General features: G+C 45.7%; 1 protein-coding gene across 5 annotated transcripts in view; it reads right to left on the reverse strand.

Annotated features, from left to right (window-relative positions):
- TERT (telomerase reverse transcriptase) overlaps nt 1-13321 on the reverse strand; it is a 331772-nt gene that overhangs the window by 79427 nt on the left and 239024 nt on the right. For all 5 annotated transcript variants that reach the window (XR_010177723.1, XM_063922685.1, XM_063922684.1 and 2 more), the window contains 3 exons: nt 11550-11676; nt 11372-11433; nt 10217-10341 (listed from right to left, as the gene is read on the reverse strand). Coding sequence is in view for 4 of the 5 variants with exons in the window: in XM_063922685.1 (XP_063778755.1) it covers nt 10217-10341; nt 11372-11433; nt 11550-11676 (314 nt within the window). In the remaining variant the exon portion in view is untranslated. The remainder of the gene's footprint in view (nt 1-10216; nt 10342-11371; nt 11434-11549; nt 11677-13321) is intronic.

A 13321-nucleotide genomic window follows, 5' to 3' on the forward strand; every position in this document is an offset into this window, starting at 1 on the left:
TCCCCCCTAGGTCCCATGAAGCAGGCAGGCTGGTGCCAACCAGCCATGCCTGAAAATAACAAACATATAAAATAAATGCGAAAACTCTTCAGGAGCTTCCTTCAGCGTGACCGGCTCCTCCGGGCACATTTTCTAACCTGAGTCTGGTAGGAGGGGCATAGAGGGAGGAGCCAGTCCACACTATCAAATTCTTAAAGTGCCAGTGGCTCCTAGTGGACCCGTCTAACAGAGAGTCCGATTTTCTGTGATGAGCAATCCTCTTCACATAGATTATCTAAGCCCTTACAACATCCAAGGACTTTGATGAAATTGAGGAGTCAGTAGCAACTGGCACCACAATAGGTTGGTTGATATGAAATGTTGACACAACCTTCGGAAGGAACTGCTGACGTGTCCGGAGCTCAGCTCTATCTTCATGGAAGATCAAGTAGGGGCTCTTACAAGACAAAGCCCCCAAATCCGACACACGTCGAGCAGAAGCTAAGGCCAACAAAATGACAGCCTTCCACGTGAGAAACTTGACCTCAACCTCCGGTAGAGGTTTGAACCAATCCGATTGAAGGGACTGCAACACCACGTTAAGATCCCAGGGCACCGTAGGCGGCACAAAGGGAGGCTGGATGTGCAGAACCCCTTACAGGAAGGTCTGAACCTCAAGGAGGGAAGCGAATTGTTTCTGGAAGAAAATGGATAGGGCCGAATCTCATGATTGCACAGTCAATCTAGAGGGCTATACGCTGTTTAGGAGAGACAGACTAAATAAAAAGGGTGGAGGGGTGTGTCTTTACGTAAAGCCGTTTTTAAAACCTGATATACGGGAAGATATTCAGGAGGGGACTGTAGACACTGTCGAGACGTTATGGGTAGAAATTGCATGCGGGGATAAAGGAATTAAAAAGTTGATATTGGGTGTATGCTATAGGCCGCCTGGTATTAATGTATCTGATGAGGAATTGTTACTGAAGCAAATTGAAAGAGCAGCAGGAGTAGGTCACATAGTAGTGATGGGAGATTTTAACTATCCAGAGATAAAATGGAAAAACGATTCATGTGACACTGCTAGGAGTAATATGTTTTTAAACACACTAAATGATAACTACTTAGTTCAACTAATTGAGGAACCTACTGGTTACAATGCAATCTTAGACCTGGTATTAACAAACAATGGGGATTTGGTATCAGGTATTATAGTAGGGGAACCCATAGGAAACAGCGACCACAATATGGTCACATTCAATATCAGTTTTCATAAACAGTCCTATACTGGCTCAACTAGGACTCTAAACTTTAGCAAAGCAGATTTTGAAAAGATGAGGGTATTTTTCAGGAATATTGAATGGAAAGGTTTGTTTCTAGAAAAAAATACTATGGAGAATCGGGATGTACTAAAATTCCTGCTAGCTAAAAATACTCTCAAATTTATTCCTACGAAAAGCAAAAAAAAAAGGAATAAAAATCATAAACCGATGTGGCTTAACAAAAAGATAAAGGAATTTATGGGCAAGAAAAGGCGAGCATTTAAAAAATACAAATCTGACAGGGAAGCGGAGTCATTTCAGCACTATAAGGACTGTAACAAAATATGCAAAAAGGAAATAAGAGCGGCTAAAGTAGAAACTGAAAAACTAGTAGCAAAGGAAAGCAAAGCGAATCCCAAAAAATTATTTAAATACATTAATAGCAAGAGATTAAAGAAGGAGAGTATAGACCCTTTAAAAGACAAGTTGGGAGTCTTAAGCAAAAATTATAATGACATAGCGAACACACTAAATTAGTTTTTTTCAACAGTATTTACTAGAGAGGACCCAATTCAGGGACTAACACATAATCTCAATAATAAGAATATCCCACTGATAGGTACTTATTTAAGCGAGGAGGAAGTCTGTGACCGATTTAAACATTTAAAGATTAATAAGTCACCGGGTCCCGATGGAATTCACCCAAGGGTTCTAATGGAGCTTCACTCTGAACTTGCAAAATTGCTATTACGTAAGAGAAAATAGGATTTTCGTTACCAACCGGTAAATCCTTTTCTCATAGTCCGTAGAGGATGCTCAGTCTATAAACCGGGGTCCACATTAGTACCATGGGGATGTACCAAAGCTCCCAGAATGGGAGGGAGAGCGTGGAGGCTCCTCCAGAACTGATTGACCAAACTTGAGATCCTCAGAGGCCAAAGTATCGAACTTGTAGAACTTCACAAACGTGTTCAACCCTGACCAAGCAGCTGCTCAGCAAAGCTGTAAAGCCGGGACACCCCGGGTAGCCGCCCAGGTAGAACCTACCTTACGAGTAGAGTGGGCCTTAACAGATGTAGGACACGGCAATCCTGCCATAGAATACGCATGCTGGATAGTGAATCTGATCCAGCGAGAGATCATCTACTTAGAAGCAGAACCCCAAAGTTTCTTGGGATCATACAGGACAAACAGAGAGTCCGATTTTCTGTGACTAGCAGTCCTCTTCAAATAGATTTTCAGAGCCCTTACAACATCCAAGGACTTTGATGAAATTGAGGAGTCAGTAGCCACTGGATCCACAATAGGTTGGCTGACATGAAATGCCGACACAACCTTCGGAAGGAACTGCTGAAGTGTCCGGAGCTCAGCTCTATCTTCATGGAAGATCAAGTAGGGGCTCTTACAAGATAAAGCCACTAACTCCGACACACGTCTAGCAGAGGCTAAGGCCAACAAAGTGACAGCCTTCCACGTGAGAAACTTGACCTCAACCTCCTGTAGAGGCTCGAACCAATCCGATTGGAAGAACTGTAACACCACATTAAGATCCCAGGACGTTGTAGGCGGCACAAAGGGAGGCTGGATGTGCAGAACTCCTTTCAGAATAGTCTGAACCCCAGGGAGGGAAGCCAACTGTTGCTGGAAGAAAATGGATAGCGCCGAAATCTGGATCTTTACAGATCCCAACCTCAGGCCCATATCCACACCTACTTGCAAGAAGAGGAGAAACTGTCCCAGTTGAAACTCCACCGTAGGAAACTTCTTGGATTCACACCAAGATACATATTTTTTTCAAATATGATGGTAATGTTTAGACATTACTCCTTTCCTAGTCTGTATCAGGGCAGATATAACCTTGTTCGGGATGCCCTTCTGAGCTAAAATCTGGCGTTCAACCTCCATGCCGTCAAACGTAGCCGCGGTAAGTTTTGATAAGCAAACGGCCCCTGCTGCAGCAGGTCCTCCCAAAGAGGGAGAGGCCTCGGCTATTCTATCAGTAGATCCAGAAGATCCGCGTACCAAGCCCTTCTTGGCCAGTCCGGAGCAATGAGGATTGCCTGAACCTTTGTTCTCCTTATGAGTTTTAGAACTCTTGGAATGAGTGGAAGTGGAGGAAACAGGTACACCGACTGGAACACCGACGGAGTCACTAGGACGTCCACCGTCACGGCTTGCGGGTCCCTCGACCTTGAACAATACCGCCAAAGTTTCTTGTTGAGACGAGAGGCCATCATGTCTATTTGAGGTGCTCCCCAAAGGTCTGTTACCTTCGTGAACATATCCGGATGGAGTCCCCACTCCCCTGGATGGAGATCGTGTCTGCTGAGGAAATCCGCTTCCCAGTTGTCTACGGAATGAAGATTGCCGACAACGCCAATGCATGTTTTTCTGCCCAGAGGATGATCTTTGTTACCTCTGACATTGCAGCTCTGCTCTTCGTTCCGCCTTGTCGGTTTATGTAAGCTACTGTCGTTACATTGTCCGACTGCACTTGAATGACCCGATCTCGCAGAAGATGGGCCACTTGGAGAAGACCACTGTAGACGGCTCTTAATTCCAGAATGTTTATTGGTAGGCCAGCATCCAGACTTGACCACCTTCCTTGGAAGGTCTCCCCTTGAGTGACTGCGCCCCAGCCCCGGAGACTTGCATCCGTGGTTGGAAGGATCCAGTCCTGAATCCCGAACCTGGGCCCTCCAGAAGGTTAGGTAATCGTAGCCACCAGAGGAGTGAAATCCTGGCCTTTGGCGACAGACGTATTCTCTGGTGCATGTGTAGATGAGATCCCGACCACTTGACTAGGAGATCCAGTCGGAAGGGCCGAGCTGAAACCTCCCGTACTGCAGAGCCCCGTAAGAGGCCACCATCTTCCCCTGAAGGCGAATGCACTGATGAACTGACACCCAGGCTGGCTTCAGGACGTCCCGGACCATTGTTTGCATCACCAACGCTTTCTCCTCCGGAAGAAACACCCTCTGCACTTCCGTGTCGAGAATCATTCCCAGAAAGGACAACCTCCTTGTCGGCTCCAAATGTGATTTGGGAAGATTCAGGATCCAACCGTGTTCCCTGAGTAGATGGGTCGTGAGAACAATGGACTGTAACAGCTTCTCCTTGGACGATGCCTTTATCAGCGGGTCATCCAGATATGGAATTATGTTCACCCCCCGTCTGCGGAGGAGAACCATCATCTCCGCCATCACCTTGGTGAACACCCTTGGTGCTGTGGAGAGGCCGAATGGAAGTGCCTGGAACTGAAAATGACTGTCTAACAGTGCAAATTGGAGAAAAACTTGATGCAGTGGCCAAATCGGAATGTGGCGGTACGTATCCTTGATATCCAGGGATACCAGGAATTCCCCCTCTTCCAGACCTGATATCACCACCCTCAGAGACTCCATTTTGAACTTGAACTCCCTCAGAAAGGGGTTTAGCGATTTTAAGTTCAAAATGGGCCTGACCGAACCATCCGGTTTCGGTACCATGAAAAGGTGACTCCACCAACGTCTGGATGGCTTCCTGTAGGATAGCCCTGTCTGCCAGCAGAGCTGGCAAGCCTGATTTGAAGAATTGGTGAGGGGGGGATCTTGAAACTCCAGCCTGTACCCCTGGGACACAATATCTTGCACCCAGGGATCCAGGCCGGACGACACCCAGACAAGGCTGAAATGCCTGAGTTTCGCCCCCACCGGCCCCACCTCCAGGCCGCGCGGTCCACCGTCATGCTGAGTACTTTGGTGTACCTGAAGCAGGCTTCTGTTCCTGGGAACCCGCAGCAGCAGGTTTCTTGGATTTTGGCCGACCTTCTCTAAAGAAGGTGTTGGACGGCTTGGCCTTTCTTGATTTAGTAACCCAAAAGGACTGTGATGCAGATGAAGAAAAAGTTTTTTTCGTAGCAGGTGCAGCTGAGGGAGAAAAGGTGACTTACCCGCTGGAGCCGTGGAAATGCACGCATCCAACGCTTCCCCAAAGAGAGCCTGACCTGTGTATGGTAGGGTCTCCACACCTCTCCCGGATTCCACGTCGGTAGACCACTGGCGCAGCCAGACAGACATGGAAGATATCCCAGCAGCCATCGAACCCAGGTCTTTCATGGATTCCACCATAAATCCTGCAGAATCCTGAATGTTACGTAAAAACAATTCAACGTCACTTTTATCTATTGTATCCAAATCCTCAAGTAGCGTGCCAAACCACTTTACTATAGCTTTGGAAATCCATGCACAGGCAATAGTAGGACGCAGTATCGCTCCTGAAGCAGTGTATATGGATTTGAGCGTAGTGAATTTTGCGATCAGCCGGATCTTTTAACGCAGTAGATCCAGGGACAGGTAAAACCACCTTTTTTGAGAGTCTGGATACAGACGCGTGAACTATGGGTGGGTTTTTCCATTTTTTCCTATCCTCCTCAGTGAAAGGGAAAGCAACCAGAACCTTTCTAGGGATCTGAAATTTTTTCTCCGGGTTTTCCCAGGCTCTCTCAATTATAGCATTTAATTCCTTAAATGCAGGGAAGATTAGCGAGGCTTTCTTATTGTCAGTGAAGTAAGCCTCCTCAACCTGCTCAGGTGTTGTATCAGCAATATTCAGCACATCTCTAATGGCCTCTATCATCAACTGCACCCCTTTTGCAAGAGATGCCGTTCCCCGCAGCACATCCCCATCACCGTCTGCCGTGTCAGAATCGGTATCCGTGTCATCTTACATAATCTGGGCAAGAGCACATTTTTGGGAGCGTACTTTAGGGGGCCCTGAGATAACAGAACCAGACCAAACTGTCATAGAGTTCTGTAAAACCTGAGTTGCAGACTCATTTTGTGCAACTCTAGTAGAAATCTGAGAAATCATACTTTTAAGAGAGGCTACCCACTCAGGCTCCCTTGCTGGGACCTGTGCTAACACAGTGCAATCCTGATTACATTGAATGGGATCATCCTGAGAGGAATTATCCTCTGCAGCATATGACACAGAATCCCTGGACATACCGTATATACTCGAGTATAAGCCGACCTTTTCAGCACCTTTTTTGTGTGCTGAAAAAGCCACTGCACGAACCGGCACTTCCTTTAACATACACACGCCGCTGCCGCCGGAGACGCAGGAGGGACACAGGAGAGCCGCGCGCTGTGCCCTCCGTGTCCCTCCTTCAGAAGACAGCGCGGGAGCGACGGGACAGTGTGGGAGCAACGGAGGGTAAGTAACAAACTGGCACTGTGGGGCATATCTGGCACTGTGGGGCATATATGGCAGCATGAGGGCATATCTGGCACATCTGGCACTGTGGGGCATATCTGGCAGCATGAAGGCATATCTGGCACTGTGGGGCTTATCTGGCAGCATGAGGGCATATCTGGCACTGTGGGGCATATCTGGCACTGTGGGGCATAGCTGGAAGCATGAGGGCATATCTGGCACTGTGGGGCATATCTGGCACATCTGGCATTGTGGGGCATATCTGGCAGCATGAGGGCATATCTGGCATTGTGGGGCATATCTGGCAGCATGAGGGCATATCTGGCACTGTGGGGCATATCTGGCAGCATGAGGGCATATCTGGCACTGTGGGGGCATATCTGGCACTATGAGGGCTGTGTACGGCTAGAGCTGCATTTCCCACCCTAGGCTTATACTCGAGTCAATAAGTTTTCCCAGGTTTTTGTGGTAAAATTAGGTGCCTCGGCTTATATTCGGGTCGACTTATACTCGAGTATATACGGTAGCTTAACGGAGACCATAAACACTCCGCACACACACAGGGAAGGGTAGACAGAGTTTCCCCCGTAAGAATGGCAAGAGTGACACAGAGATTGGAGCCAACCCACACACAGCGCTTTAAGATAGGGAGACCCCTAACCAGCGCCTACTGTGTACCTTAATAGGTTGCACAGTACAATATACAGCCCCCCCCCCCCCCCTTCTACAATACCCTGGTACCGTATAAGATAGCTGGAGTTGATTTGGAGGGACAGCTCACACTGACAGTGCTTCTGCAGGTAGGAAAATCGCGCTGAACACTGGTGGGTCCGCTCTGAGGAGAAGCTCCACCCCCTTTCATGGCACTGCTTCCCGCTCTTATGAAGATTATACTGGCCTGAGGAAAAGTTCTGGCAGCGATCCTGGGACTCTGACAGGCTTGGTGGTCAGTGTAGGGTGTAGGCGCTGGCTCAGGGCACCCTCTCACAGCGCCGCACTATGTACCGCTGAGCATACCCTGTTGCCGCCATCTTCACACCGGCTTCCCGCTTGTCAGGGGGGCCGGTGACTAACTCGCCACTGATCTTCTGGCTCTGTTAAGGGGGTGGCGGCATGCTGCTTTGGTGAGTGATCCCCTGTGGCGGGGAACGTTCGATCCCCTCAGGAGCTCAGTGTCCTGTCAGCGGAGATAGTGGCTCAGACCCCGCAGGGCGGACACTACTCCCCCCCCATTAGTCCCTCGAAGCAGGGAGACTGTTGACAGCAGCCTCCCTGTGCCTAAACTCTATTTAAAATAATAAAACTTAAAGAACTCCCATGGAGCTCCCCTAGCTGTGACCGGCTCCTCCGGGCACATTTTGTAAACTGAGTCTGGTAGGAGGGGCATAGAAGGAGGAGCCAGCCCACACTCTCAAACTCTTAAAGTGCCAGTGGTTCCTAGTGGACCCGTCTATACCGCATGGTACTAATGTGGACCCCAGCATCCTCTAGGACGTAAAGAGAAATGTTTTTTTTTTTTTATACACATTGTAAATTTGCAATTGCCTGTAAATTGCATCCAGCGCTGCATTCAGAGGCTTCTGGAAGATAGTATACCTACTGCATTTTACAACGGTACCCCCTCTACTGGGCACTGGATGCATAAAGTGTCAATGCCATGTCAAATTCAGGACATACTGTACAACACATACAGAAAAAAAAGAATCAGCTCATGAGGTGTCTGAGTACATACAATTTTAAAATATGTACTACTTGCCATTTTTAGCTCAAGAGCAACAGGATTCCCCATTGGGGTTTGTAAGTGTAAGCTGCTGCTCAATGGGCCGGATTCAGATGTGGATCGATTAGCTATACTGTAGCTGCAGCTTACATGGAAGCAGCAGCGATAGCACTGGTATGTTAATGCAGCAGGAGGAGTCACACATTCTGCATACATTACTGATCCGAACTGCGTCCTAGGACACAACATCAAATTATCGGCATCATCATCGGCCGGCTGCACAACCCATGGGGTCACGCAAGCTGGCCGCTGCATGTCCTACCACGAGACCAGGAAATCTTCGTCCTCTGATGGAGATCCTGGCCTCGTCCCTCACCTATAACGGCAGCAACACGCCTCCATCTTGAGGGACAGAGGCAGTAGCTGAGTGTTAGAATTAGCTTTCAGCTGGCTAGTGTAAACTCATTTATTACACTAAAAGCCTAAACTCAAGTACAAATATCTTAATATAATTAACAGCAATTAAAACAAATCTGTCCAAATATCAACTCTGACCCGAGCCCTCTGTTCCTCACTTGCACCCAATCTATTAGAGCTTCACCTTGGTGCTGTAATATACAGTATACAGAGTATTGAAGGGTTCGGAGCCCAAGGATGCCCTGCGCTTCTCCAGCGAACCTTCCCTTTGCACAGAGACACACCCAAACTGCACTGAGACACATTTGTATTGCAGAGACCCTCATTTCCTCTAGTACTCCAAAACTCCCAGATTATACTGTAGATACCCCCTTATTGCAGAGACTCCCAACTCAGTCATTGCGCCCCATTTGCAGAAGCACCTAAAACAGGCGTTGGCAACTAAGACTACAAATTATCAACCTAACCTGAGTAAACAAGCTTCAAAAACAGGAAGGTGGCCTCACATGAATCATGGAGGTGTGGTCTCACAACATCTCGTCTCTCTGCATGGTGGTGAAGCAGGGGGAGGAGAATGCAGAGATGCTCGGCCAGACATTTAGTTAGTTGGACCGACCCTTCAGCCCTTCTGGCATTTGCCACAATTGCCAACTGGCCAGTCCAGCCATGTCTATTAATATTTAGTGCTTGTTTATGTTGTAATGGTGGTGGCACTCCATAAATTTGGACTTGCAATGTTGAATACCAAGCAATCAAACAGAAAAACCTTGCTTACCTCTACCCTAGTAAGTCCACTAAATTAATAGACATCACTTTTTGCAGGCAAATTCCATTCCCTCCATTACAAAGAGACCTTTATGTGATGTTAAATACACTTCTGTGAAGGTTCCTGTAGGAGAGGTGCATCAAACAACCCCTCATGTGAAACAGATGATCTCCAGGGGTCAGAGAGGGGCCTGACATGCTCCTCTGACCTAATACACTGGTGTTTCCCCTTTCACTCAGTGTGTGTAGGTTTTGAGTCTCTACATCCTACATCTGTTAGCCCTTGAGGCACGGGCAGCCGCATCATTATACTAGAGACCATTACACTGGAAAATACGTTCTGAATTGTCCATAAAAAAAAAAAAAAAGAGAAAAATGGATTACATCTCTGAAACTCCTAGAACATACCAAGCCCTAGGTGGCCACCTGCCACATCAAATGGATAATCTATCCTGGTTCACATACTGTATTAGCAGCTGTAATGTAATGAAGTCACTGTTAAACATCATTTTAAATGTAAATGCCTCAGACTGAATACCACATCTTTTCCATTTTAAACAGGTTTACAATAGCTTCAAAATTAGTAGACAAATATTAAATTCTAAAACCACTTTAATTAAACAAAGAAATATCATCTATTTTAAACATTAGAGGGGCATCATCTAATTTAAATATGGCTAAGTTATACAATGCATAATTGTATAAAACTTTTGAATTTGGTTTTATTATTTTTTACACTTTAAAATGTACAAGTTTATTTGATAAACTCTCATTTTCTTATAGCTGCATTGTAGGCATTACATTGTAGACAAATAAATAATTTGTATTAAAAATTTAAATAAATAGAAGGCATAAAGGACTTTACAATACTGTAACATACCTTTGTTTTTAGCTTTTAGAATAGTGTAGAAACATGGTGCCATATCAGAAATCACAGTAAGGAAGAAAGATGGATTTTTCCTCACGCTTTGATTAAAGGGAAGTTGTAGCACACATGCATGGAACCTAAAATGAGCAAGAGAATAATAACGTTTATTTCTATAAAGAGCTAGAATCTTATTTTTTTTCAGTGATATCGCATTGTTCTTATCTGCCATCAAATTCTCTGTTTCTATGCTTAAGTAGTGAAAAGACAGATCTTTTCCTGCACTCTCCCACAGTGCACCTGTCTCCTGAACAATCATCCGGGCAGCTGTGGGTGAGTACTGTAGTCAGTACTCCGGGCAGCTGTGAGGGGAGTACCTCAAGTCAGTACTCCGGGCAGCTGTGAGGGGAGTACTGTAGTCAGTACTACGGGCAGCTGTGAGAGGAGTACTGTAGTCAGTACTCCAGGCAGCTGTGAGGGGAGTACTGTAGTCAGTACTACGGGCAGCTGTGAGGGGAGTACTGTAGTCAGTACTCCGGGCAGTCGTAGGTGAGTACTGTAGTCAGTACTCCGGGCAGTCGTAGGCGAGTACTGTAGTCAGTACTCCGGACAGCTGTGGATGAGCACTGCAGTCAGTAGTCCGGACAGCTGTGAAGGGAGTACTGTAGTCAGTACTCCAGGCAGCCGAATTTGAGTACTGTAGTCAGTACTATAGTAATTGAGAGGAGTCATTTACATAATTTATCTGTATACACAGAATGAAAAAATTAACATAACATATGTCATATACTAATTGCACACGTTATTTGTAGTCCTCATACTTAGTACATTATATATGATAATGAGGGTCTAGAGACCCATCAAATCATCTCCATGCAGGGAATTGTGTTTTGCAATTTCTATATACCTCTCAAAGTGTGATAGAATCACTGTACTGTATAGGCAGGAACAAATACATAAAATAACACTATTTAAAATAATAGAAACATTACATGTTAATTATTAATATGGACTGGAGAACCCCAAAAACCTGGCCTTAATTTAATGACAAAACTCAGGTTTGTTTATCTAACGTACGGTAATGCACAAGTGATATTCTATAAATAAAGGATAGTAATGATAAAGAATAACAGAATATGATTTTAAAAAACATAATTATTTGCTACATACCTGTATGCCTGAAGTAGAAAAATCTTGTAAACATTGATGTACACAGTTCGCAGACTGTTTATCTAGATGTTTAAAACAATGTTTTGTCAAGTCTCATACTTTTATCACGCAGCAGAAATACAATCTAAAAACATTCTTCTGTATTAAATTTACAAAAAGTTAGTGAAACCGTACTTACCTCAAGGTCAAGAAAGAGACTGTGACACTTAAGCCGGAGAACTCTCAATAATTTATCTCTCAAATTTTTCCCAGCTGCAGCACTGTGACAAAATGTCAGACTAGACCGAATGGAAGTGCATGAGTAGCTGCAGGGACAATTAAAATGGTTCGTCAATACACAAAAACCTTCAGATACAAAAAAAATAGGGATTTTTGTTTACTTACCGTAAAATCTCTTTCTCTGATTCCATCTGGGGGACGCTGCGTCATTACTTGTGGGTTAGAGGTGTGTGGTTGTGGAGTTTGGCACAGAACTATTAAAACCTGACTCCTCCCCCCTCTAACCCCTCCCATCTCCTTCCTGCCTAGCCAGCACCTCAGTTAACGTTTAGCCAAGCCAAAGGAGATAGACCGAAAACAATTAACTGGTTAAACCAGACAACATATGGGAGGGATCGCAGCGTCCCCCAGATGGAATCAGAGAAAGAGATTTTACGGTAAGTAAACAAAAATCCCTATTTCTCTTTCATCCATCTGGGGGACGCTGCGTCATTACTTGTGGGATTTCCCAAAGCAAGCAAATGAGAGGAGGGAGACATAGACGGCATAGCCGTCCGCCAAATTTGACGCCCAACAGGGGCAGTCTCCAAACCGAAAGTGTGAGAACGGTAAAACCTTTTTAAAACGTATGCACAGACGACCAGGTCGCCGCCCTACACGACTGCTCAATAGACGCAGCCCCGCGAACATCTCAAGAAGCTCCAATAGCTGGAGTCGAAGGAGCTTGAATCGAGTCAGGAACTGAAACATTAGAAGACTCTGTGATGGTCGTAGTTACCCAACGAGTCACTGTGTACTTGGAATCCGGCCAATCTCATTTGGACGCAGCCATTAAAAACCAACAATGCATTCGTACGACGGATAGAATTCGTACGAGATAAATAAATCCGTAAGGCCCTAAGCACATCTAAGAGAGCCAATGGGAATCCTCCCCGGAAGGAGGAGGAGTAAACGCTGGAAGGACAATGTCCTAATTTAGATGAAACGCTGACACAACCTTCGGAGGAAGGAAGGTTTTGTTCGCAGAACCACCCGATCATCATGAAAATCCAACAAGGGTGGTCTGCAAGAAAGAGCTGCCAATTTAGATGCTCATCTTTTGGAGGAAATTGTCAATCGGAAGACATTGAACGTTATATACCGCAATTGTACAGATTCCAAAGGTTGAAATGGAGGTTTCTAAAAAAAAACCGTAAGGACTAAGTTAAAGTCCCAGGGAGGAACAAAAAAAGGTGACTGAATCCGAAGAACTCCCTGAAGGAACGTCTGAACTTCTGGAGTGATAGCCAGTCTCCTATGAAGAAGAGTCGACCAAGTAGAAACTTGACCCCATTAGTGAAGAAGTCTGAGATCCTCATTGAGATCCTCCTGAATGCAGGATAACAGACGAGGAAACTCTAAACACATCCGGTGTTAAACCACGCTTTTCACACCAAGCAATGTAAATTCCAGAAGCCACCGGTTATCTTTACTCAACAGGACGAGAAAAAACCTTTTTCCCCTTAAAATATTGGATTCAAGAACCAAGCCGTCAAAGTCAGCCGACCAAACCTGTGTGGTGACATGGTCCTTGAATCATAAGATCTAGAGCAGAGAGGGTCGGGATGGTTCCTCGACGACCCTATTGTGCAGAAGAGTGTACCACTGTCATCGTGGCCAATCTGGGTCCACCAGAATGATTGGAAGACCTTCTCTCTGAACGCGTTGAAGCCGACGTGGAATCGGTGGAAA

This window comes from Pseudophryne corroboree, chromosome 5 (genome assembly GCF_028390025.1).
Source record: "Pseudophryne corroboree isolate aPseCor3 chromosome 5, aPseCor3.hap2, whole genome shotgun sequence".
NCBI lineage: Eukaryota > Metazoa > Chordata > Amphibia > Anura > Myobatrachidae > Pseudophryne > Pseudophryne corroboree.